Here is a 24975-nt window from a genome sequence, read left to right as displayed (position 1 = left end):
CTGGTCCGGTAAGGCAGGCCGTCCCATTTGCAAGAATTAGCTTCTGCAGAGGGCGGGAATGGGATTGAGCGAACGCCACCATGTCGAAAGGCGACACCATGAGACCTAGCACTTGCATTGCCGAATGTATCGACACTTGCGGACCAGATAGGAAGCATCGAATCCTGTCCTGAATCTTCAGGACTTTCTCCTGAGACAAGAACCACCACTGGTTTTGAGTGTCCAACAACGCCCCCAGGTGCACCATGCTCTGAGCAGGGACCAGGGAAGATTTCTTCCAGTTGATGAGCCACCCGTGGGCTTGCAGAAACTGGATAGTCAGATCCAGATGGCGTAGGAAAATTTCTGGGGAATTTGCCAGGATCAGCAAGTCGTCCAGGTATGGTAGGATCCTGACCCCTTGACTGTGGAGTACAGCCGTCATTACCGCCATGACCTTGGTGAAAACTCGCGGAGCCATGGTCAAACCAAAAGGTAACGCCCGAAATTGGTAATGGAGGTTGCCAACTGCAAACCTCAGGTACAGTATTGCTGATGCGACACTGCAATGGGAATATGCAGATAAGCATCCTGTATGTCCAGGGAGACCATATAATCCCCAGGTTCCAATGCCAGAACAAAAGAGCGAAGGGTTTCCATACGAAACTTGGAGACCTTACAAATTTGTTCAAGGACTTGAGGTTGAGAATGGGCCGTGAGAAACCCGTTCGGTTTCGGGACTAGGAACAGCGGTGAATAGTACCCCTTGCCTCTCTGAGCCAGAGGCACCTGTACTACCACTCCTGTGTCCAGGAGGAACTGTACCACCGACTGAAGAGTCTTTGCCTTCACCTGATCCGAAGGGACGTCTGTCAGACAAAATCGATGAGGAGGACGATTCTTGAAGGCTATGGCGTAACCTTGAGTGACGACTTCCCGTACCCAGGCATCGGAAGTGGTCCTCAACCATTCCTGGGTAAACCCTAGAAGTCGGCCCCCCACCGTGGGACCCCCCCAGAGGGAGGCCCGCCCCGTCATGCGGCAGGCTTGTCAGTTTTGGAAGCAGGCTGACGGGCAGCCCAGGCCAGTTTGGGTTTGGGCTTATTGGGTTTGGAAGTGCGAACCTGTTTCGGGTATGCCTGACCCTTTGCTTTCCCTGAAGGATGAAAGGAGCGAAATTGAGTACTCTTAGCCTTCGGCACCGAAGGAGCAGTACTAGGTAGACATGCTGTTTTAGCAGAAGCTAAGTCAGCCACTATCTTGAGATCTTTTCCGAAAAGAATGTCTCCCTTAAAAGGGAGTACCTCCAGGGTTTTCTTAGAGTCCAGATCCACAGACCAGGACCGTAACCAGAGATTCCAGTGAGCCAAAATGGACGTGGTAGAAGCCTTGGCCGCCAGAATACAGACATCAGAAGCCGCCTCCTTAATGTAATGAGAAGCTGTGACAATATAAGACAGACATTGTCTAGCATGATCAGAAACGTTGGTAGGCAACTCCGCCTCCAGCTCCTGAGCTCACGCTTCAACAGCCTCTGCAGCCCATGTCGCTGCAATGGTGGGCCTAAGCGCAGCACCAGTTAGGGTGTAAATTGCCCTTAAACAACAATCCACACGCTTATCCATCGGTTCTTTCAGAGACGTGACGGTAGTTACCGGCAGAGCTGAGGATACCACCAGCCGTACCACCTGCGAATCCACTGGCAGGGGTGTTTCCCAATTTTTACTTAGCTCTGCTGCGAGGGGGTAGCGAGCCAACATCATCTTCTGAGGCATGAATTTCTTTCTTGAATTTTCCCAGGATTCCTGATGTATTTCAACTAAATGGTCAGAATGAGGTAAAACTTGTTTAACCACTTACTGACGTTTAAACCTGTCCGGTTTCTTAGGGGCAGCATCAGGCTCCGGGTCATCAGTAATTTGAAGAATGGTCCTGATAGCCTCCAACAAGTCAGGAACATCCACTTGTGAAACAGATTCCCCATCAGAAGCGTCGGGATCAGAATCTGTGGGGTCAGTTTAAACGCCATCCTCATCAGACGAGGAGTCTGGGACATTGGTGGATTGTGAGGAAGTAATGGCTCGCTTAGAGGACCCCTTGGTCTTAGGCGAGCGAGGGTTAGACTTCTGAGTAGTCAGTGATTGGTTCAATTGCTGTAACTGAGCAGACAGTTGATCTGCCCATGGCGGGTTAACCACGGGGACCATAAGCAGTTGTACCGGCACAGGAGGTCCCATAGGGGGCGTTAGTCTAGTTACCAGCGTATTCAATAGCGTGGAGAAGGTAGCCCAAGGTGGGTCATTTTGAACCCCCGTTGCTACAGTCCCACCTGGGGGTAAGGATCCCCCGGAACCTGAACCCTTAGCAGCTATGTTTTCCTTAAATGTGTCTGCAGCGTCGCCACCACACAATGTGGGATCAGCCCCAGCACCATTGCCCTGTGTAGCTGACATATCTGAAAGCTCAATGCAAGGCAACACAGTACAATATCAGCAGCACAATACCTGACAAGAACCCCCTGTGTAGTGTATCCGCACAAACAGGGAATTCAAGAGGTATATGGTGACTAAAAATCACAGAGGAAAAATACACACTGAGTATATCCTGTGAACTACCTATATTAAATGATAAACCTGACGCACTTAGCCTCCTCAGGTTATAGAATATAGGGATAGCAATCTGAGTGAGATACACGAAATGGATGTCACACAGCAGCTATATGCACACACACATAGTCGCATTGTATAATACAGAAATTATGACATGCAATAAAACTGCACTGGATTAGCAATACAGAGTAGTACTATGTATAGCTATACATTCAATAGATATAACAATGCACAGTAAAGACTGGATGTATATTACAGGGTACTTGTACTATATAACCCTGATTAAATGCACTCTTTCTTAACTAACACTGTCAACAGACACGTAGAATACTTAAGTGTCCTGTAAAATAAGCATGAGACAAAATTTACTAAAGTCCTGCTGCCAACTTGAAAGGAAGTTATGGATTCATACAAAAGGTTTAAGTATTAGGCTGTGTATTCCTTACATAAACATATAGGGATGTGTGATTGTCATAGATTTGGGAGCACTGAGTGAATTATCCACACGTGGGGGCTGGTGAAGAGTAACACTTACAGTAACTGTCTTCTGATTTCTAGCACTGGACATGTTCTGTAGCCGAGCATACACAACTATGGGTGATTCAGAGACCGCCATAAAACCGTTACATTTCCACATGCAGTTAAATTGGTGTCACAGGGCAGAAACCTGCCATTCACACCGTGGCAAGTGTTCTGAGGGTGTGTTTGTGGAGTTGTGGGTTATGTTAAGCGCATGCCTATTTTGATGCAGATCTCTTGTATTAAGTATAGGACTGGTGCAAATGTGCTGATAGTTATCACCAATCAGATGGATAGATGCATAGATGCGTGCACTACAGGCAAATATCCGCATTTACCTGCGCACAATGCAGCAGCACTTATAGCCTACTTGCCTGTAGCTCTGAATTAGTCACATATTATTTTCTCTGTGCACAGAGTTAAAGTAATTTAGTGACGCCACACTGGTGCAATAAGAATAGGAAGTAACCATGCCAGTATTGAGTATCGAAAATAGAGATGTAATTTCACAAGCTTCATTCTCAGGGTTCGATTTAAAAAAAACCCAGTGCAATAACAAATTACTTTGCAAATCTAACACATTTTATATTCTTTCCTTCAATTTACAATATAATAACCTCACAGTTTATGCTCACAAAGTTTCAGGCTGCCAGAACTTTGTGGGCCCCATAGCAACATTTTGAAGTGGCCCCTGTCCCAATGCTTCTAGAGAGACACCTTTCTACAGCATTTATTAATTCTATGCTCCATAATAGCGTCCTGGGGGCAGATGTATTTAGCCTGGAGAAGTGATAAGTGCAAGGTGATAACACGAGCTAATCAGCTTGAACTGTCAATTTACAGATAGGAGCTGATTGGCTGGTGCGTTATCACCTTGCACTTATCACTGCTTTATCACTTCTCTAGGCTTAATACGTCTGCCCCCTATTTCATTATCTGACCCATAGTAGTGCTATAGTTCCCACTGGCCCAAATGTATTAAGCTTTAACAAGACATAAAGTTGAGACACATAAGGAAAGATAAATGACCAACCAATCAGCTTCCTAACTGTCATTTTTCAAACACTGGCTGTGACCTGGCAGTTAGGGAGCTGATTGGCTGGTACTTTATCACTCTTTATCCATCTCCACTTTGTCTCTTGTTTAGGCTTAATACATTTGTGCCATTATGTCACATTGTAGGTCTGCCAGTACACATTATGACATCGGATCCCTAGTTAATTTTATTCCACAAAACATCGAAACATAGAATTTGATGGCAGATGAGAACCACTTGGCCCATCTAGTCTGCCCCTTTTTTAACCTTTTAGTAATCTCAACCCTATTTGAACCTTAGTTCTTTTTAAGGATATCCATATTACTATCCCAAGCATGTTTAAATTGCTCTACAGTCTTAGCCTCTACCACCTCTGCTGGGAGGTAGTTTCACTTGTCCACTAACCTTTCTGTGAAGTAATTTTTCCTCAAGTTCCTCTGAACCTCCCTCCAGTTATAGCACATGTCCTCATATTCTAATTCTTCTCTTCCTTAGAAGAATGTCTCCCTCCTGTACCCTGGTAAACCCATGATATATTTAGAAGGAATATAAATGGGAGACTGGCATACAGGATACCGGCTGCCACTATTACCGACAGCGGCACCCGTCAGCCGTAATCCCTGCTGCGAGGCAGTGAGTCCCCTCGCACGCTCGCTGCGCTAGCCATGCTTTGGTTCCATTGGAGAGCTTTGCTCGCCACAGGTTCCAGTCCCACTCGGGTGGTGGGTACTCGGGTGGACCCGCCACCTGAATGGAAATACGGGAGTGTGGTTGGGATTGCGACCGCTGGCAGTTTACCGTCTGTCAGGATTCTGGTGTCTGTTTACTGAACACCGGATTCCTGACAGCTGGTATATTAACTGCATCCCTTTCTCTTCTTTGTTGCAAACTATACATATTAAGATCTTTTAGTCTACCAAGGTAAGTTTTGTCATGTAGGCTATACACCATTTTAGTTGCATTTCTTTGTACAGTCTCTAATGTATTTTTATCCCTCTGGAGATAAGGCCTCCAGAAGTAACAGTGCCCCCCGTTCATATGCCACACTATAGTGCTTCCACTTCATAATATATAACATTACAATAAGCATTTCCAGGGGCATAATTAGATATGTTGTAAGCTCAAGGCAAAAGTAAGGGCCCCTATGTACCACCCAATGGTACAAAAATGTATATAACATTATGGGGGAAATATAATAGGGTGTGAGGATCAGAAAGTGAGAGATTTTGGTAAAATTCTCATTAACATGGCAAAACTAAGTTAATTTTGTCATGTAAATGATTGCCACTAAAAAAAAAAAGGATAATTTTACCGAAATCTCTCACTTTCTGTTTCTCACACTCTGTTATATTTCCACCTATGTGTTTTTGACTGGGAAGGCCGGCCCCTCTCAGCTCTGGGCCTCATAGCAGCTGCACTCCCTGCACCTGTGCCAGCTATACCCTCAAATTTTATGTTGATACAGAATGGTTACTATGATGTGAACTCCATTCCACTATGATGTGATATATAGTATATAATATTGAATTCCGTCCTGCTAAGGACACGCTCATTGCCATTTAGTTACAGCACAGATACAAGGTTGCTTATATATTGTTGTAGCTCATGCTGCAATGACTAATGGGGGTAATTCAGAGTTGATCACAGCAGCAAATTTGTTAGCAGTTGGGCAAAACCATGTGCACTGCAGGGTGGGGGGGGGGGTTAGATATAACATGTGCAGAGAGAGTTAGATTTGGGTGGGTTATTTTGTTTCTGTGCAGGGCAAATACTGGCTGCTTTATTTTTACACTGCAATTTAGATTTCAGTTTGAACACACCCCACCCAAATCTGACTCTCTCTGCACATGTTATATCTGCCTCCCCTGCAGGGCACATGGTTTTGCCCAACTGCTAACAAAATTTCTGCTGCGATCAACTCTGAATTAGGCCCAATGTTACTACCTAATTTAGCCTATGCTACAGTGATCTATTGTATTCCACATAGACATAGAGCAGGCATGTCCAAACTGCGGCCCTCCAGCTGTTGTGAAACTACATATCCCAGCATGCTCTGACACAGTTTTGCTGTCAGAGGATGCTAAATCTGTGTCAGGGCATGCTGGGATGTGTAGTTTCTCAACAGCTGGAGGGCCGCAGTTTGGACATGCCTGACATAGAGCATTAATTCATATAGTTTTTCATTTAGGCTAAACATACCTGTGGATTTCCTTGAATAGTGTCTATAAATTGCCAATTATTGTATATATAGATGTATGATTTAGTTTCAGGGAGAACTAATTGGAATATTGTCCTGTCTCCTGGCCTTATGTGAGAAATTTATTTGGAAAATTAATATTTTCGTCTCTAGATTTTTTTTTTATGACAAATGTATAAACTGGGTGGTCTTCACTTTGCCAGTGGTCGGGCTCCCGGCGACCAGCATACCGGCGCCGGAATCCCGACCGCCGGCATATCGACAGTTCTTCTCCCTCTAGGAGGGAGAATAGATAGCGTGGCGCGCCACCGTGCCCGCAGCGTGGTGAGCGCAGCGAGCCCGCAAGGGGCTCATTTGCACTCACCCAACTGTCGGGATTCCGCCGCAGGCACAGATACCACACCCGTATAACCTATGTTATGTAGCTGATGTTTTGGAGCAGACTTATTTAAACAGTATTTATATCCTGAAATGTTAAAAGGTGAACTAAAGTATGTTTTAAATTTACAATCAAGTCTACACTTATATACCCCCAAAAAGAATCCCATTCTTTATTAGCTTAGGCTGATTTTTATTATTGAAGGATAAACACCAGTGCTCAGAATGGAGGAGGTACTGTAAGATGCCACAGCAGGAGACCGGCACCATGGAGCGTGATCCGGATTAATTACAGGAGAGCAGCATTCTCACCATCAGAGGCAGCCCACAGGAGCCAGGCTATGATACCAGCTTGCAGAGCAGAGGTAGCTAAGAGGCCACAGCAGGAGAACAGCATCACAGAGCTTGATCAGGATTAATCACAGGAGAGAAGCAGTCTCAGCATCCGAGGCAGCCGCAGGAGCCAGGCCATGATACCAACTTGCAGAGCGGAGAAGGCAGAGGTCCACAATAGCTCCACAAACCCTTTCACTAGGAAGTGGTATCAGCAGCAGCACCGAGAATGGCAGACAAGCAGAAGACCTCCAAGATGGCAGTGGTCTAGGGCACACAGTAATGGGTCAGCACCACAAGTTCTGTGGCAGAAGCGGGCAGAAGAAAGCAACAGGCACCGACAAGCAGCCTGAAGCCAGAAACAGCCAGGGAACCCAGAAAATCACCACAGAACAGCGTGGTAACAGACAGGAGAACACAGCAATGGTGGACCGGCGGCCAGTAGCAGCACAATCCTGAAGACTGCTCAGAGGGACAGATCAGCACAGTGGAAGTCTGGAGCACAGCAGAAGCACCACCAGGACAGCAGGAGAGCATCAGTCAACAGGATTGTATGTATGTATGAGTCTTGGGGTAGCCACAGGATCAATCAGCAGGATATTTTATTTGGTAGGAGAGCTGTATGGCTAGTGTCCTACTCCATGCCCCCCTGCCAGTGGTAATTGTTCATTTGATGGCCTTGAAAAAATGGAAATAACTCTCTTCTCCCTTACTCTGGATCAGGCCTTGTCCTGCAGGGGATAGCTCAAGCTAATGCACAGAACCCACACCAAAAGATGTCCAGCCCAATACTAATGTTGTAAGACATGGCACTAAAAGTATCAGCATGCACTGATGAAAACAACATTTTGTCAGGCATTTAATGGACAATTTTGTATCCGTACCTAAATAAACGTAATCTGCAGAACAATCTATGCCTATGCAGAGAGGAGACTTTTACTTTCAATGAGCACATCAAAGCACCAACTGGTGAATATACCCCCTCCCCCCATCACCACTTACACCGATTGACCCCAAAGATTCCAGGAATGTTGCACACTGTCTACTTCCCCATCCCTCAGTCCTTGCCCCTAAAGCCACTGCCCCATGTTCTTGCCCATATGGCCATAATTGAGCAACGACTCTGTGATACACTTTGGATATGGCTCTAAGCCAGATGTCTGCTAATATGGCTTATATGGCTAGAGGGGAACTTTACCATGTTATCATTACAAGCCCAGTCCACACAGGCACTGACCTATAAATTTGACCATTCAGAGAACAGGAACTGTAAAAATATTTGATTTGAGAGTATATAAAAGTATTTTTCTCACTCCAGTATTGGATTCATGATACAGAGGCCCAACGATTATTATCCCACCAACAATGAAACAATCTGTACCATGCCTGGCTTACCACAACAGTAGAGCCTTCACTCACTACCTGCATTCACTACTGTCTAATAGATTATGTGGCAACGCAGGTGCAGATGGGTTATTGTAGGTTGTGTATTCCAATGCCTGTTCAGGGGAAGGTGGTGGTTGGGTACTGCTGTAAGCACAAAGAGACTCGGGGCACTTAGAGACTCAAGCTGCAGTCCTTGTATAATGACATACAGTGCTATTGGCCATGCAGAGCTATGCTATCAGGAGGTGCAGTCTCAAATGCTTTTTACATAGCACTGCAGAAACAGTGACAACGGGAAAGAAGTGTTCGTGAAATAATGACATCTATGCAGGGACATCTTAATGTATAGGCACATTGGGCATTTGCAAGGGGGCCCACAATTGTAGAGGCCTTCGAGCAGGGGCTGGTGGTGGTCACGTAATCAGAACACCAGGCAGCATTCTCTACCTGCCTCCCAGCCTACAGCCAGAAAGTGAATAGCTATCAGCATGCTGATTGGTGGATATCTCCAGCCATCCACCAGTCAGACAGCCATTTGCTGAATAGAAGTATGTGGAGAGACGGCGCAGGACTGCAGAAGGGGAACGTTATGATTTTTATTTAATTTTTTCCCGTTAATAGGTATGTAGGGGTGACAGTGCATTGCTTTGCCCAGGACCTACAATGCTGTTAAGATGGCCCTGCGTCTATGTCTGCACATCAGTTGTATACACTATAGCTAGTACATTGCAATAAAATGAAAAGTTTAGGATTTTTCTAATGGAGAGTTGAAAGTATACTAGTGGAGGGGCATGGGTGTAGCTAGAATTTTGTGGGACCCGTAACTAAATTTTGAGGGGACCCCTGTCCCAATGCATCTAGAGACACCTCTTCACAGCAGTTGATTTTATGCCTCATATTGTAATAGTGCCCTAATTCATATTCTGAACCGTAGTATTGGCCTAATGTTTTTCCCCATAGTAGTGCACTAGTTTGTTTTATGAACCATAGTAGTGCCCTAGCTCGCGTTATGTCGCATTGTAGGGCTGCCAGTACACATTATGGAACTCGGTATGCCCAATTCACATTATGACACATAGTTTCCCCAGTTCATATTATGCCACATTACACTGCCCTAGTTCATATTATGCGACACTATAGTTCCTCCACTTCATATTGTGCCACATTACCGTGCCCCAGTTCATATTATACCACACTATAGTTCCTCCACTTCATATTGTGCCACATTACAGTGCCCAGTTCATATTATGCAACATTATAATGCTCTCCAGTTCACTTTATACCACATTACAAAGAGCAGGTCCAGGGACGGAACTAGAAATATTGTAGGCCCCACTGCAGGGCTTCTACAGTATATACCACCCAATGGTGAAAATATATATATATATATATATATATATATATATATATATATATATATATATAACACATCGCTTTGACAGGGAAGATGGGCTTCTCTCAGCTCTAGGTCCTATCAGCCACTGGTGCGGAAGCTGGTACTAATTGCCTGGGCCTGTGCTTCTTGGAGAGAACCAGGTCTGTGCTCTCTCTTTTCTCCCCCCTTTTACCTGTAAGCCAGCTGGCAGCCATAGCCTCTCTCACCATCCCAGCACACTTTGCTTTGTGCTGTGCTGTGGTGGGTGCAGGGAAACTGCTGCCACTGAGTGCAAGTCTCCTCTCCCTGCAGGGGTGCTAGCAGTTGCAATGACCCACCCCCCCCCATCCCCTCCGATTTGCCCCTGGATCTGCCCCATGGTTAGAGGGAAGAGAGGAAAAATAGTACTTAGCACTCAAATTGGTCACCCTGCTTATCACTGTATATTATTGATATTATCACAAATGCTAATAATGCCTGTTTTAAGATAATTGCGGCTAATGCAACTACTGTCTATATTCCATCTATATTATTGAATCTCCTTGAGTCCTGTTGGAGAAAGAGCAATATTTAAATACAATTATTATCTCAAAGTGAAAGCAGGAGAATATGTCTGTTTTGAAGCTGTGCTAAAGATATGTAAAAATAGTATCATAGTGGCAGTTAAGTTTTATAGTCTTCTGAAGTTGACAGCCACAGTCAGGATATAAGGAACCAATTAAGTCTCTGTTAAAAACAACTTGACACTTTTAAAACCTTTTCTGAATACAGAGATTGTCAGTTACTATTATTACTGCGATTTAACATTCACTGCTTTTAAGGGTTCAATTGTATCAAAGCTTCATGAATTGCTTGTTACTAAAGGTGACTTAGAAGGCAGGATCAATTGATTGCTAATAGATTTGACTTCGTTATTAAACCAGAAATGCTATTGATTAAATATTCTGCCACTCAGTAGTATATAATACCCTGAGAGGTTGTCTTATTACTTTTATGCCTGAAATGCACGACATGGACAAGTGCAATAAGAACTCCATGTGCTGTGGTCATGCACCATGAGGCTGGTCCTGTGCCTCTACAGATGTGTCTTCCTACATCCGGCCTCAAGACACCATACAGGGCGAGATGCTTGGCGTGAGATGCCAGGTCCAGTTTAACTAGCTAACGTCGGGCATCTTTGTTTACTGGAAATGCATCTTATTTAAACTTGTATTGGTAAAAAGCTGCGTCTGCTACATTGTAGCACTTTGTACACCGGTTCAGTGACTCGGTCACACACAATATACAGTGCCAGTGTCAGATACATATCAAACTAATCAGCACAGTCTCCTTGTGCATCCTAGTTGCGTTGCGAATAAGACGCATTTTTGGCAGAAAAGATGACTGATACTAGAAGATTCTCACGCGACCTAGTGTGCCAAGAGGAGCTGTTAACGTGACTGCAGCAAACATGTATGAGGACACAGATGTGTCCTCTTACGTCTTAGCTCCGTGCGCTACAAATTGCGTTACACCTAATGCGTGAGTGCTGTGCGACTCTGTAGTGCCGAGCATCTTTTTTTTCCCCCTCGAAAATGCAACTTAGACTCAAAGTATTAGGACGCACAAGCAGCTTCTGCTGATTAAAATGATATGCTGCATGCCTATATTCTGCCTGTATGCACAAATACTGCTTGAACAAAATGTCTCATAGGAACATGATTGAATAGAGCTATCACTATAATATTACATGGTGGTATGTTTTATCAAATGTTTTTGTGACATTGACATCATGTGATGCTTCAGTGTAGATTCATTCCTGCCGAGTAGAATGGAAATACATCATGTTTTTATTTTATTGGCTCAGCACTTCAGAGAAAATCCATGGGTTGTCTATTAAACTTTCTGCGTTTTCTCTGTGATTTTCCTACATCAGTCACATACTGAACCACTTTTATGTTCTTTACAGGAATCAATGAGCAGGGACTTTACCGAATTGTCGGAGTCAGCTCTAGAGTCCAGAAGCTGTTGAGCATGTTAATGGGTGAGTGTGGCCAGTGGGAGACTTGTCTCAGCCGTTCTGCTGTATAATGCGGAAGATCGGTATGTCACTAATTAATGCCGTGCCTTGCTTAGTAACCAGCGTGATAGTCTCCAGTACAGGTTGCTGTATGTCTAGGTTACTGGAATGTACACATTAATATTGATATAATCCTTTTTGATCCGCAAGTTGTTGGTTTGTTTTGCTACATATGAAAAATCAGTTTAAAGACCTTTACTAGTCTGGTCTGCACAATAGACTACTACAATATAGTGCTGCTGGCAGCTGCAGTCCGGGTTCTCACATCCTCCCTCCACCACCCGTATGGCAGACATTGTACATTTTATACATTGCATAAGGTGAGCTAAAGAGTAGGAAACCAATGAACCCACTAACTTGCTGCAAGAGAGTGCACACGTTTAAATGTCAGTTATAAGATTGCAGCATCACTGAGTACTAAGGTTTGAGAATCATATTTATCTTACTAATTGGATTATATGAATACAAAAGAAGCTAAACATCCATAATGTTATTTATAATATACAGAACTGCTCATTTAAGCACAACGCTCTCTGCTCATCTGTAAACAAGTTGTCATAAAGTAACAGAACACAATGCTTTTTATTATTGTAAACCATTTCTTTATCTGTACAGTTCAAGAACAAATATTTGTGATTGATATCCATTTCATATATTACTGAATAGTTTGTATATTGTAGTGTTCTTCCCATTCAGCATGTGCAATTTGTGTGTTATTAGCGTGTCCCCATGCGGGACAAAGGTGGAAATAAAAGTCCAGCTGCTGGTGCATGTATAATGCTACTGTCTACAAACACTGGGGAGAAGGGGAGGGGTTATTGGCTTTAGATTTGGTTATCTAGACAAAGTGATACTTTAATGACAACTAGGTGACATGAGCAGTTTTGTTCTTCTATTAACATAACCACAGAGGATTTTGCTTACTGCAAAAACAACAAAAATTTCTGCAGTAAATGTATCTTCCCTTAAGGTGCATACACACGGAGAGATTTTGACTATGAAAGATTTCCCTTGAACTGGCTGTAGGAGATTTTGACTAACTTTTCCAGCGATTTTGACTAACTTTTCCAGCGATTTTGACTAACTTTACCAGAGATTTTGGCTATGAGCGATTTTGGCTAACTCATTTAAGCAAAGGGATGCTTTTTCTTTTCCAGCGACCTAGCCAAAATTGATTTGCCTGCACAGTCTATTTTTAGCAGCGATAGCGATCTAGCGGGGACGCGCATCGCTATCGCTGGCTGTGTACACATGGAGAGATATGCACTAACTTTCTGAGCGATTTTGACTATATAGTCAAAATCGCTCAGTTATATCGCTCCGTGTGTATGGACCTTTAGTGAGCTAGAAGAAGTGACTGCAGCCTATGGCATTGTTTAATATTATTTTTCTGTTACTAGTATAACATTATTTATTCTTTGTTGCAGCGATTGCTAGGGAATGTTTTCCTGTGTCTCTGAGGCCTTAGTAACTGTTTGGTGGCCAAACACAAAGTTAAACTATATAATTCTCCATTTGACCAGTACACAGTTCTACATTCTTAATCAGCTAATTCTCTTAGAGCATGACACCTGGCGGCGTCCTGTTATATCAGCAGTGACCTCCCACTGCAGACGACACCATCACTACTAATCTCCTTGATTGGTGCCTCCAACAGTTCAGAAGTGTGCAGGCTCGGACTGGCCCACAGGGGTACAGGGGAAACCACCGGTAGGCCCCACTGCCTGGGGGGCCCTCCTCCTCCAGGGATCAGGTTCTAGACCAGTCATTCCCAACCACGGTCCTCAAGGCACACCAACAGTGCAAGTTTTAGTGATATCCAGGCTGCAGCACAGATGATTAAATCAAAATAACTGAGCTACTAATTAAGTCACCTTGTTGAAGCCTGGATATCACTAAAACCGGCACTGTTAGTGTGCCTTGAGGACCGTGGTTGGGAATGCCTGTTCTAGACTGTGCACTTGAATTATATATTATACATATTTTACCTTATACTACACAGGATTATGATGCATTGCTGTCATTAATCTGGCACATTATCATGCATGCACTAGCATTAATTACTATACAAATGATCAAGGAGTCCAGACCAGGTACTCTATAATGGTTAAACAAACCTCTGTGGTGGCTGGCCACAACCCTTTTGGAGGCTGTCCTCGCCTCTAATCATGGGCCCCTACCACTGCATACCCCCGGTGGGCCCTTCATGCTCCAGTCCAACACTGGAAGTGTGGCCATAAAGGTTTTACAAATGATCAAGGAGTCCAGACCAAGTACTCTATAATGGTTAAACAAACCTCTGTGGTGGCTGGCCACAACCCTTTTGGAGGCTGTCCTCGCCTCTAATCATGGGCCCCTACCACTGCATACCCCCGGTGGGCCCTTCATGCTCCAGTCCAACACTGGAAGTGTGGCCATAAAGGTTTTTCCACAACTCAAATGATAAAAGTGCAACTAGCGGCCAGAACACCCCCTGATAGGCATCTTTTGAGAACCACTTTTTAAAAATCCTTTTTATTTTTTACACCTATCTTTTCATAATGGAGCTGTAGTTACCATGCAGTTTTTCTCCCTCAGTCTCAATGACTTGTCACTTCTTACCGATCTATGACATCCGGCCATTCTGAGTTTGTTGGAGCCAACATTCACGTTGATATAAATTACCTTGACCAGAATAGCAATCTGTACCTTTTAGGATGAACCACAAGACTATAGCTCTTGACACACAGGCTTCAAAAGCTGTGAATGTCTTTGGGCAAAAATGTATAAAAATAGCTGAAACTCTTGAGGGCAATTTTCAGGTTGTAGAGATGTAACCTTCTCTTCCTGCCGTGCCCACTGCATAATGGCACTGATTCTCTGTATATTACTCTCTCACAGCTTGGTTTAAATAAATCCCATTTTATCACAGATTTTAAAAGGATATGGTCAGTAAATGCAATATATTTTCTGTGGTAATTCACTACCTGTGGTTTATCTTGTTTCTGTGTAGTTGAGCATTTCTTCCTAAATGTGCTAAACCTTTACAATACAGAGAACGCCAGTACTTCAATTATACCGAGGGCAGGATTATCTGATCAAGATCATTTCTACAATAAGGCTGATTCTATCTTCTATAGAAGTGATTACCTTCAGTAATTGGATTACAATTCAGGGTCATCTTTCCTCCAGAAAGCCTTTAGGCTCAGCAGCAGATTGCTGCAGCTTGTAATCTTAGCAAGCAGCCGTATCGGGATCAAGTTGAAGTTGGCCTTTAAAGGCGCATGCTTTTTCTATCCATCAATAAACATTTGTGCGGTCACAAAACAGCTGGTATTTCAACGGTCCTAGGGAAGCTGGTCTGCCAAGCACCTCGGGAATAAAGTAGCAATGAATAGGGAGGGTAAAATGGGCCGGATCTCAAGAGCTTACAGTCTAGAGACAGTGCACGATATTAAACCAGGCAAAACGGCTTGTTTTATGCTGTGGTCACAGTACATGAAAAGAAGCAACTGTTATTTTTTTTATTTATTTCTCTAACGTCCTAGAGGATGCTGGGGACTCCGTAAGGACCATGGGGAATAGACGAGCTCCGCAGGAGATAGGGCACTTTAAGAAAGCTTTGGATTCTGGGTGTGCACTGGATCCTCCCTCTATGTCCCTCCTCCAGACCTCAGTTTTACACTGTGCCCAGAGGATGAAGGGCGCACTGCAGGGAGCTCTCTTGAGTTCTTTGCTACAGAAAGCATTTTTGTTTGGATTTTTACTTTTTTCACAGGGAGCACTGCTGGCAGCAGGCTCCCTGCATCGAGGGACTGAGGAGAGAGGGCAGACCTACTTAACTGATAGGATCTGCTTCCTCGGCTACTGGACACCATTAGCTTCAGAGGGGGTGAACACAGGTTCGTCCTGGGCGTCCACCCCCGGAGCCACGCCGCCGTTCTCACAGAGCCAGAAGAACAGAAGCAAGAAGACGTCTCAGGCGGCAGAAGCCTTCAGCTTCACAGAGGTAACGCACAGCACTGCAGCTGTGCGTCATTGCTCCACATCACCTCACACACTCCGGTCACTGTATGGGTGCAGGGCGCGGGGGGGGGATGGCGCCCTGGGCAGCAATAATAACACCTCTTAGATGGCAATTAGGTATATACATGTACAGCTGGGCACTGTACATGTATATAATTGAGCCCCCGCCATTTTACACGATTTTGAGCGAGACAGAAGCCCGCCGCCGAAGGGGCGTGGCTACTCCCTCAGCACTCACCAGCGCCATTTCTCTCTCCACAGAATGCTGAGAGGAAGCTCCCCGGACTCTCCCCTGCTTACACACGGTGAATGGAGTTTAAAAAGAGAGGGGGGGGGGGGCACATCATTGGCGGATAAAGTATAATACAGCGCTGCTGGGGAAAAGCATTCTGTGTTGGTCTCCAGGTTGTTGCGCTGGGGTGTGAGCTGGCATACTATCTCTCTGTCTCTCCAAAGGGCCTTACAGGGGATACTGTCTTCAGAAAAAGTTTCCCTGGGTGTGTGCAGTGTGTCGGTACGTGTGTGTCGACATGTTTGATGAGGAAGGCTCGCTTAATGTGGAGGGGGAGTGCTTGAATGTCAGGTCGCCGTCGGCAACGCCGACACCGGACTGGGTGGATATGCTGAATGTCTTGAATGCAAATGTAAATCTCCTGCATAAAAGATTAGACAAAGCTGAAGCTAGGGATCAGTCAGGTAGCCAGTCCGTGCCTGTCCCTGTGGTGCCGGGACCTTCAGGGTCTGAAAAGCGCCCCATATCCCAGGTCGCTGACACAGATACCGACACAGATACTGACTCTAGTGTCGACTATGAGGATGCAAACTTACAGCCGAAGGTGGCAAAAGGTATTAGGTACATGATTATTGCCATAAAAGAGGTTTTGCATATCACGGAGGAACCCCCTGTCCCTGACACGAGGGTTCACATGTATAAAGGGAAAAAGCCTGAGGTCACGTTTCCGTCCTCATTTGAGCTAAGCGAATTATGCGAAAAGGCTTGGGAATCTCCGGATAGGAGACTCCATGTTCCCAAAAGGATTCTCATGGTGTATCATTTTCCACAGAAGGATCGGATACGATGGGAATCTGCGCCTAAAGTAGACAAGGCGCTGACACGCTTATCCAAGAAGGTGGCACTGCCTTCCCCGGATACTGCTTCCCTCAAGGATCCTGCTGATCGCAAGCAGGAAATTACCATGAAGCACATTTACACACATCCAGGAACTATAGTTAGGCCGGCCATGGCGTCGGCCTGGGTTTGTAGTGCTGTCGTGGCATGGGCAGACTCCTTATCTACGGAGATGGACACCTTAGATAGGGATACCATTCTAATGACCATGGAGCATATCAGAGATGCTGCCTTGTATATGAGGGATGCTCAGAGAGACATTTGTTTACTAAGCTCTAGAATAAACGCTATGTCTATTTCTGCTAGGCGGCTCTTGTGGACCCGACAGTGGACGGGAGACGCCGTCTCAAAGCGGCATATGGAGTCATTGCCTTACAAGGGGGAGGAGTTGTTTGGAGAAGGCCTCTCGGACCTAGTCTCTACTGCTACGGCCGGTAAATCAAATTTTTTACCTTATGTTCCCCCACAGCATTCTAAGAAGGTACCACATTATCAAATGCAGTCCTTTCGTTCCAATAAAAACAAGAAGGTACGAGGATCGTCCTTCGTTGCCAGAGGTAAAGGCAAGGGTAAAAAGCTGCACTCAGCTAGTTCCCAGGAGCAGAAGTCCTCCCCTACTTCCGCAAAGTCCACAGCATGACGCTGGGGCTTTCCAGGGGGGGGTCAGATCAAGTGGGGGCACGTCTTCGTCTTTTCAGCCACGTCTGGGTTCAATCACAGGTGGATCCCTGGGCAATAGAGATTGTTTCCCAGGGATACAGACTGGAATTCGAAGACATGCCCCCTCGCCGTTTTTTCAAATCGGCTCTACCGGCTTCCCCGTCAGAGAGGGAGCTAGTGTTAGTGGCAATTCACAAATTGTACATTCAACAGGTGATAATCAAGGTTCCTCATCTCCAGCAAGGAGAGGGTTATTATTCATCCCTGTTTGTGGTACCGAAACCGGACGGTTCGGTCAGACCCATTCTAAATCTAAAATCCCTGAACCTGTACTTGAAGAGAGGTTCAAGTTCAAAATGGAATCGCTCAGAATGGTCGTCGCCAGCCTGGAGGATTGGATGGTGTCCCTGGACATAAAGGATGCGTACCTTCATGTTCCGATTTTCCCACCTCACCAGGCGTTTCTGAGATTTGCAGTACAGGATTGTCACTACCAATTTCAGACGTTGCCGTTTGGTCTTTCCACGGCCCCGAGAATTTTCACCAAGGTAATGGCGGAAATGATGGTGCTCCTGCGCAAGCAGGGAGTCACAATTATCCCGTACTTGGACGATCTCCTTATAAAGGCGAGATCTCGGGCGAAGTTGCTGGACAGCGTGTCTCTGTCCGTGAAGACGTTGCAGATGCACGGCTGGATTCTCAATTTACCGAAATCCCAGCTAGTACCTGCAACGCGTCTGACCTTTTTGGGCCTGATTCTAGACACAGACCAAAAAAGAGTTTTTCTTCCGGTGGAGAAGGCTCAGGAGCTCATAGCCCGGGTCAGGAACCTTTTAAAGCCAAAAAAGGTTTCGGTGCATCATTGCACAAAGGTTCTGGGGAAGATGGTGGCTTCATACGAGGCCATCCCCTTCGGCAGGTTCCATGCGAGGACTTTCCAATGGGACCTATTAGACAAATGGGCCGGGTCCCATCTACAGATGCAGAAACGGATCACCCTGTCTCCTGGGGCCAGGGTATCTCTCCTGTGGTGGCTGCACAGTGCTCACTTCCTAGAGGGTCGCAGGTTCGGCATTCAGGACTGGATCCTGGTGACAACGGACGGGAGCCTCCGAGGTTAGGGGGCTGTCGCACTGGGAAGAAATTTCCAAGGTCTCTGGTCAAGCCTAGAGACTTGTCTCCACATCAATGTCCTGGAGTTAAGAGCCATTTACAACGCCCTACGCCAGGCGGAGGAGTGGCTTCAGAACAAACCGGTTCTGATTCAGTCGGACAATATCACGGCAGTGGCTCATGTAAACCGCCAAGGCGGCTCAAGGAGCAGAGTAGCCATGGCAGAGGCGACCAGGATTCTGCGCTGGGCGGATGGCCATGTAAGCGCACTATCAGCAGTGTTCATCCCGGGGGTGGACAACTGGGAGGCGGACTTCCTCAGCAGGCACGACCTGCATCCGGAAGAGTGGGGACTTCATCAAGAAGTCTTCACACAGATCGTGGATCGGTGGGGACTGCCTCAAATAGACATGATGGCGTCCCGTCTCAACAAAAAGCTAAAGAGGTATTGCGCCAGGTCAAGAGACCCTCAGGCGGTAGCGGTAGACGCTCTGGTGACACCGTGGGTGTTCAGATCGGTCTATGTGTTTCCTCCTCTGCCTCTCATACCCAAGGTGTTGAGATTAATAAGACTAAGAAGGGTCAGAACAATTCTCATTGTTCCAGAGTGGCCAAGGAGGACTTGGTATCCGGATCTGCAAGAGTTGCTCACAGAAGATCCGTGGCCTCTTCCTCTAAGGCAGGACCTGCTGCAGCAGGGGCCCTGTCTGTTCCAAGACTTACCGCGGCTGCGTTTGACGGCATGGCGGTTGAACGCCGGATCCTCGCTGAAAAAGGGATTCCGGAGGAGGTCATTCCTACCCTGATCAAGGCTAGGAAGGATGTGACATCGAAACATTATCACCGTATATGGCGGACATATGTTTCTTGGTGTGAGGCCAGAGCTGCTCCTACGGAGGAGTTCCATTTGGGCCGTCTGCTTCACTTCCTTCAAACGGGAGTGAATTTGGGCCTAAAATTAGGGTCCATAAAGGTCCAAATTTCGGCCTTATCCATTTTCTTTCAAAAAGAATTGGCTTCTCTTCCTGAAGTACAGACTTTTGTGAAGGGAGTGCTGAATATTCAGCCTCCCTTTGTACCTCCGGTGGCGCCTTGGGATCTTAACGTGGTATTAAGTTTCCTCAAGTCACCTTGGTTTGAACCACTCAAAACAGTGGAGTTAAAATACCTCACTTGGAAAGTGGTCATGTTGTTGGCCTTAGCTTCTGCAAGGCGTGTTTCGGAATTAGCGGCTTTATCATATAAAAGCCCATACCTGATTTTTCACGTGGATAGGGCAGAGTTGAGGACTCGTCCTCAATTTCTGCCCAAGGTGGTCTCATCTTTTCATATGAACCAACCTATTGTCGTGCCTGTGGCTACACGGGACTTGGAGGACTCCGAGTCCCTGGATGTGGTCAGGGCTTTGAAGATTTACGTGACCAGAACAGCTAGGATCAGGAAGACTGAAACTCTGTTTGTTCTGTATGCGGCCAACAAGGTTGGCGCTCCTGCTTCAAAGCAGACAATTGCTCGCTGGATCTGTAACGCGATTCAGCAGGCGCATTCTACGGCAGGATTACCATTGCCTAAATCGGTTAAGGCCCACTCCACTAGGAAGGTGGGCTCTTCTTGGGCGGCTGCCCGAGGGGTCTCGGCACTACAACTGTGCCGAGCTGCTACTTGGTCGGGGTCAAACACCTTTGCAAAGTTCTATAAGTTTGATACCCTGGCTGAGGAGGACCTCCTGTTTGCTCAATCGGTGCTGCAGAGTCATCCGCGCACTCCCGCCCGTTTGGGAGCTTTGGTATAATCCCCATGGTCCTTACGGAGTCCCCAGCATCCTCTAGGACGTTTAGAGAAAATAGGATTTTACTTACCGGTAGTCCGTAGAGGATGCTGGGCGCCCGTCCCAAGTGCGGACTTCTTCTGCAAGACTTGTATATAGTTATTGCTTACATAAGGGTTATGTTATAGTTGGTCGGTCTTGAACCGAGGCTATGTTACTTGTTCATACTTATACGGTGTGATTGGTGTGGCTGGTATGAATCTCGCCCTTAGGTTACATAAATCCTTTCCTCGTACTGTTCATGTCCTCTGGGCACAGTTTCTCTAACTGAGGTCTGGAGGAGGGACATAGAGGGAGGAGCCAGTGCACACCCAGAATCCAAAGCTTTCTTAAAGTGCCCTATCTCCTGCGGAGCCCGTCTATTCCCCATGGTCCTTACGGAATCCCCAGCATCCTCTACGGACTACGAGAAATAGATTTACCGGTAAGTAAAATCCTATTATTTTGTATATTGTTTCTGACTACAGAAACTTTTTCCTCCTTGTCTTCTCCAAGCATATCCACAATATCAAGTCATTCTATGGGACTTATTCCAAAAAATTTGCCTAAGCCAGTGGCCAGCAGAATGGAAATCTATGCAGGAATGATTAGTGGCCATGTAATAATCAGTGATTCTTTATATATCGTACCCACCCCCAAAAAGTTGTTTTCATGGCATGTAACCAATATATAGTGGTGTGCTTGAATAATCCATCAAATATTGGTTGTGAAATATAAAAAGGGGGAAAAGACACAATAGTGTACTCTTGTGAGTAATTATATGTGAATTGCGCTAAGTTAAGGGAGAGATTTGCTTTGATTAGCTTGATGCAATGTGGATCATGTTTTTCCATGTGAATAATTAATCTTGTAAATGTTTTCAAAACATAAAATTGTATCTAGTGTGTTCTGTCAACACAAATTAGAACAATAAAGGAGGAAAGGGTTACACTAGCCTGAACTGTGCCATTATCAGGACTTTTTCTATTAACCTGTAGATAGATTTATCAAAAATTAAAATTTTATGAAGTATGATTGCACATGTTATAGGCAACTAGGGGGAGTTTCCAGTTGCCCCCAAAATCCATAAATTGAGCCAGTTTTTTAAGTCTGAAAGGGACAAGTCGATATGAGTGACTGATCTATAGTTACTATAAACGTTTAATTGAAGTCCTTACTTGTCAAGGGGGTCACACCAGTTAATGAATTGTAGAGTGTCGTGATCAGTCACATTATCTGATCCAAAACTGGTATTGTTCAAATTGTATGCTGTATCAATGTATATTCTATATGGAAAAAATTATTTTAAAACCGTATGCCAAATTGTGATTCTGTAATTAACTCCAGTTAATTGAACTGAGTCAGGGGACATTTGGATTGTAAAGGAAGTGTATGTTTACGATACCCAGCCAAAGGTCCTGTGTAGCTGGCACTGTGTTCCAGACCATCTACAGAGATGTGGAATTCTTTTGAAGGAAGGTGATAGAAATTTCTCCAGAAAGCATCTGGTCAGGGAATCAGTTTCCTGACTAAGGGCACGATTCAGCATGGAACGCATCTGCGATGTGTTCGCATGCTGAAGCCCTTTTTACAGTGTGTGCACGCGCAGAAGCAGTACTGTGCATCTCACATATGCGAACGCCTTTGCCTGATTGACAAACAACGGCATTCGCGGGGCAGGAGGGGGCATCACATTGGTGTTTCGGGGTGACGTTTGGGGGGCGTGGTCCAGACAACGCAAACATATTAGGACCGGTTGCGGGGTGGTCCGCGGTGGCTGCGTGTCTGCACACGCAGCCGCTGTCTGTCAGTACACACGCAGCCGCTGTGACCCAAAAGATGGTAATCATCTGTATTCGCAGCTAGGCTGTGCAGGCAGAGGGCTACCCTTATCATGTGTGCACTTCGCTGCTGAGCTTCATGCTGTGCTGGGGGTCCCCCCTCTTGCTAGTGTAATGGGTTGTAGTTATGCGATTTTTTGCACACCACAAGTCAATCACAAGTTTCAGTCAATAAATAAAGCAGCAATTATTGGGTTCTCTTTACGACGTGAACACATTTTAAGGTCACATTTATGTATAAATTCAGAAAACTATAAGGTTAACAAACTTTCTGCTGCGGGGTACACTGGGCTCCACAAGGAATGGACAATGGGGTGTAGAGTAGGATCTTGATCCGAGGCACCAACAGGCTCAAAGCTTTGACTGTTCCCAGAATGCACAGCGCCGCCTCCTATATCACCCCGCCTCCCAGCACAGGAGCTCAGTTTTGTAAATTGGTGCTGCAGTAATCAGGCACTTAACAGAAGGGCTGCTCCAAGCAGCCCTAAGAAAAGCTTTTTTTGAGGTAAAAAGTGAAGACTTCAAGGGCAGCAGCGGTGGTAAATGTCTTGTGACATTCACTGCTGCAGCTCCAGCTCTCCCCAGCGGCGCTGTACACTCCCGAGCCCTGGTTGCCGGGTACCTACAGCGGAGGCTCCGGTTTTCTTAAACACACACGTCTGGGGCTCTCCAGGATCGCGTGGCCGCGCTTCGGGAGGTGGTAAGTGGGTCCACTTGCGGGACCCGGTCTTTATCGCGATCCGGCGCCGTCAGTGGGAGGCGGGCCGCACGCGCTGGCAGGGGACACTGTGGCAGTACAGGCGATCCCACTAGATCACCAGGGCATGGGCGCAGGTCAGGTTTTCTCTCTAAACCAATTCTTATATCGCCCACAGTACCCGGTGGTTTTGCCAGCAGAGGGGATAAGGCTTAGACCTGAAGCCCCTCCCCCAGCCCCAGGGCGCCATTTCTAGCAAGTGTTCCCGCCCTGGAGCTGCATATCTGTCTTTTCCTCACTCCCTGTCAGTGTCTGCGGAGCCATTATCCCTCAGCTCACTGTTCCTGGGACTGCTTGGGCAAATCCTCCTATGTAAAGCCGCCTGTTTGTCAGCGCTGTGCCTTTACATGACACTTAATTATTCTACCTGCCTTTTTAGACAGTGATAGTTAAGAAAGAGTGCACTTAGTCAGGGTTTTATAGTACAATTACCCTGTGATATACCTCCAGTTCTTACTGTGTAGTGTTATATCTATTATTATATAGCTGTGTAAGCTAGTCCAGTGCAGTATTATTGTCACTAATAACCTCTGCATTGTACAAACTGTGACTTTCTGTGTGTGCATTTGATAGCTGAGTGGTGTCCATTTCGTGTCTTTCACTCAACCTGCTATCCCTATATTCCATAACCTGAGGGGGCTTGGTGTTATCTAATATAGGATTTTCACAAAGATATACTGTATTACGTATTTTTCTCTGTGATTTAGTCACCATATCTCTCCTTTATCTCTGCTAGTGCTAGTACACTGCGCAGGGGTTTGGGTTCAGAGGTATAGTGCTGCTGATAACTGTACTGTGTTAACCTCATACTGCAAGTTATATCATGTCTGCTTCTGAGGGTAACGGTTCTGGGGCTGAACACACTGCCGGTGTTGCTGACGCCACGGGGCCATATGAGGAGAATATAGCAGCTGTGGGCTCTGGTTCTGGGGGCTCCTTGCCCCCCAGTGGGACTGTGGCAACGGAGGCACATACTGACCCACCGTGGGCCGCTTTTTCCACGCTTCTGCATACACTTGTTCATAAACTAACTCCCCCTATGGGACCCCCAATGCCGGTACAACCGTATGTGGTCCCTGCAGCTAACCCGCCATGGGCGGACGATTTATCTGCTCAATTAAAGAAGTTGAACCAGTCCTTGACTACTAAAAAGTCTGACCAACGCTCGCCTAAGTCCAAGAGGTCCTCTAAGCGAGCGCTTATCTCCTCACAATCCACTGCTGTCACTGACAGCTCGTCTGATGAAGACGGCACATATACTGACCCCTCAGGTTCTGACTCAGATATGGCTGATGGGGAGGGTAGTTCACATGTGGATGTTCCTGATCTTTTGGAGGCTATTAAATTAATTCTGCAGATTACGGATGATCCCGAGCCATCTGTCCCTCCTAAGAAACCAGATAGGTTCAAGCGTCAGAAGGTGGTTGAGCAAGTTTTACCTCACTCTGACTACCTAGTGAGTGAATATACGTCAGGAACCCTGGGAAAACCCGGGTACGAAGTTTGTGCCTCAAAAGTAGATGCTGGCTCGCTATCCCCTCGCGCCAGAGCTGTCTAATAATTGGGGAAACGCATCCTCCAGTAGACTTGCATGTGGCTAGGATGGTGGTTTCCTCAGCTCTACCTGTCACTACCGTCACGTCTCTAAAAGAGCCTTCGGATAAACGTGTAGAGGGTTGTCTGAAAGCGATTTGCACCCTCACGGGAGCTGCACAAAGGCCCACTATTGCAGCTACACGGGCTGCAGAGGCTATTGAAGCATGGGCCTTGGAGTTAGAAGCTGAAATCTCTT

At 46.0% G+C, this 24975-nt stretch overlaps 1 protein-coding gene across 3 annotated transcripts in view; it reads left to right on the top strand.

Moving 5' to 3' along the window:
• Nucleotides 1–24975, top strand: part of ARHGAP26 (Rho GTPase activating protein 26) — a 1013198-nt gene that overhangs the window by 467886 nt on the left and 520337 nt on the right. For all 3 annotated transcript variants that reach the window (XM_063928129.1, XM_063928130.1, XM_063928128.1), the window contains exon 14: nucleotides 11761–11835. In XM_063928129.1, the coding sequence (XP_063784199.1) occupies nucleotides 11761–11835 (75 nt within the window). The remainder of the gene's footprint in view (nucleotides 1–11760; nucleotides 11836–24975) is intronic.

The sequence above is a fragment of the Pseudophryne corroboree genome, chromosome 6 (assembly GCF_028390025.1).
Source record: "Pseudophryne corroboree isolate aPseCor3 chromosome 6, aPseCor3.hap2, whole genome shotgun sequence".
Taxonomy (NCBI): Eukaryota; Metazoa; Chordata; class Amphibia; order Anura; family Myobatrachidae; genus Pseudophryne; species Pseudophryne corroboree.
Note: the sequence above shows the minus strand (reverse complement) of the source record. Positions and strands in the feature narration are given on the sequence as shown.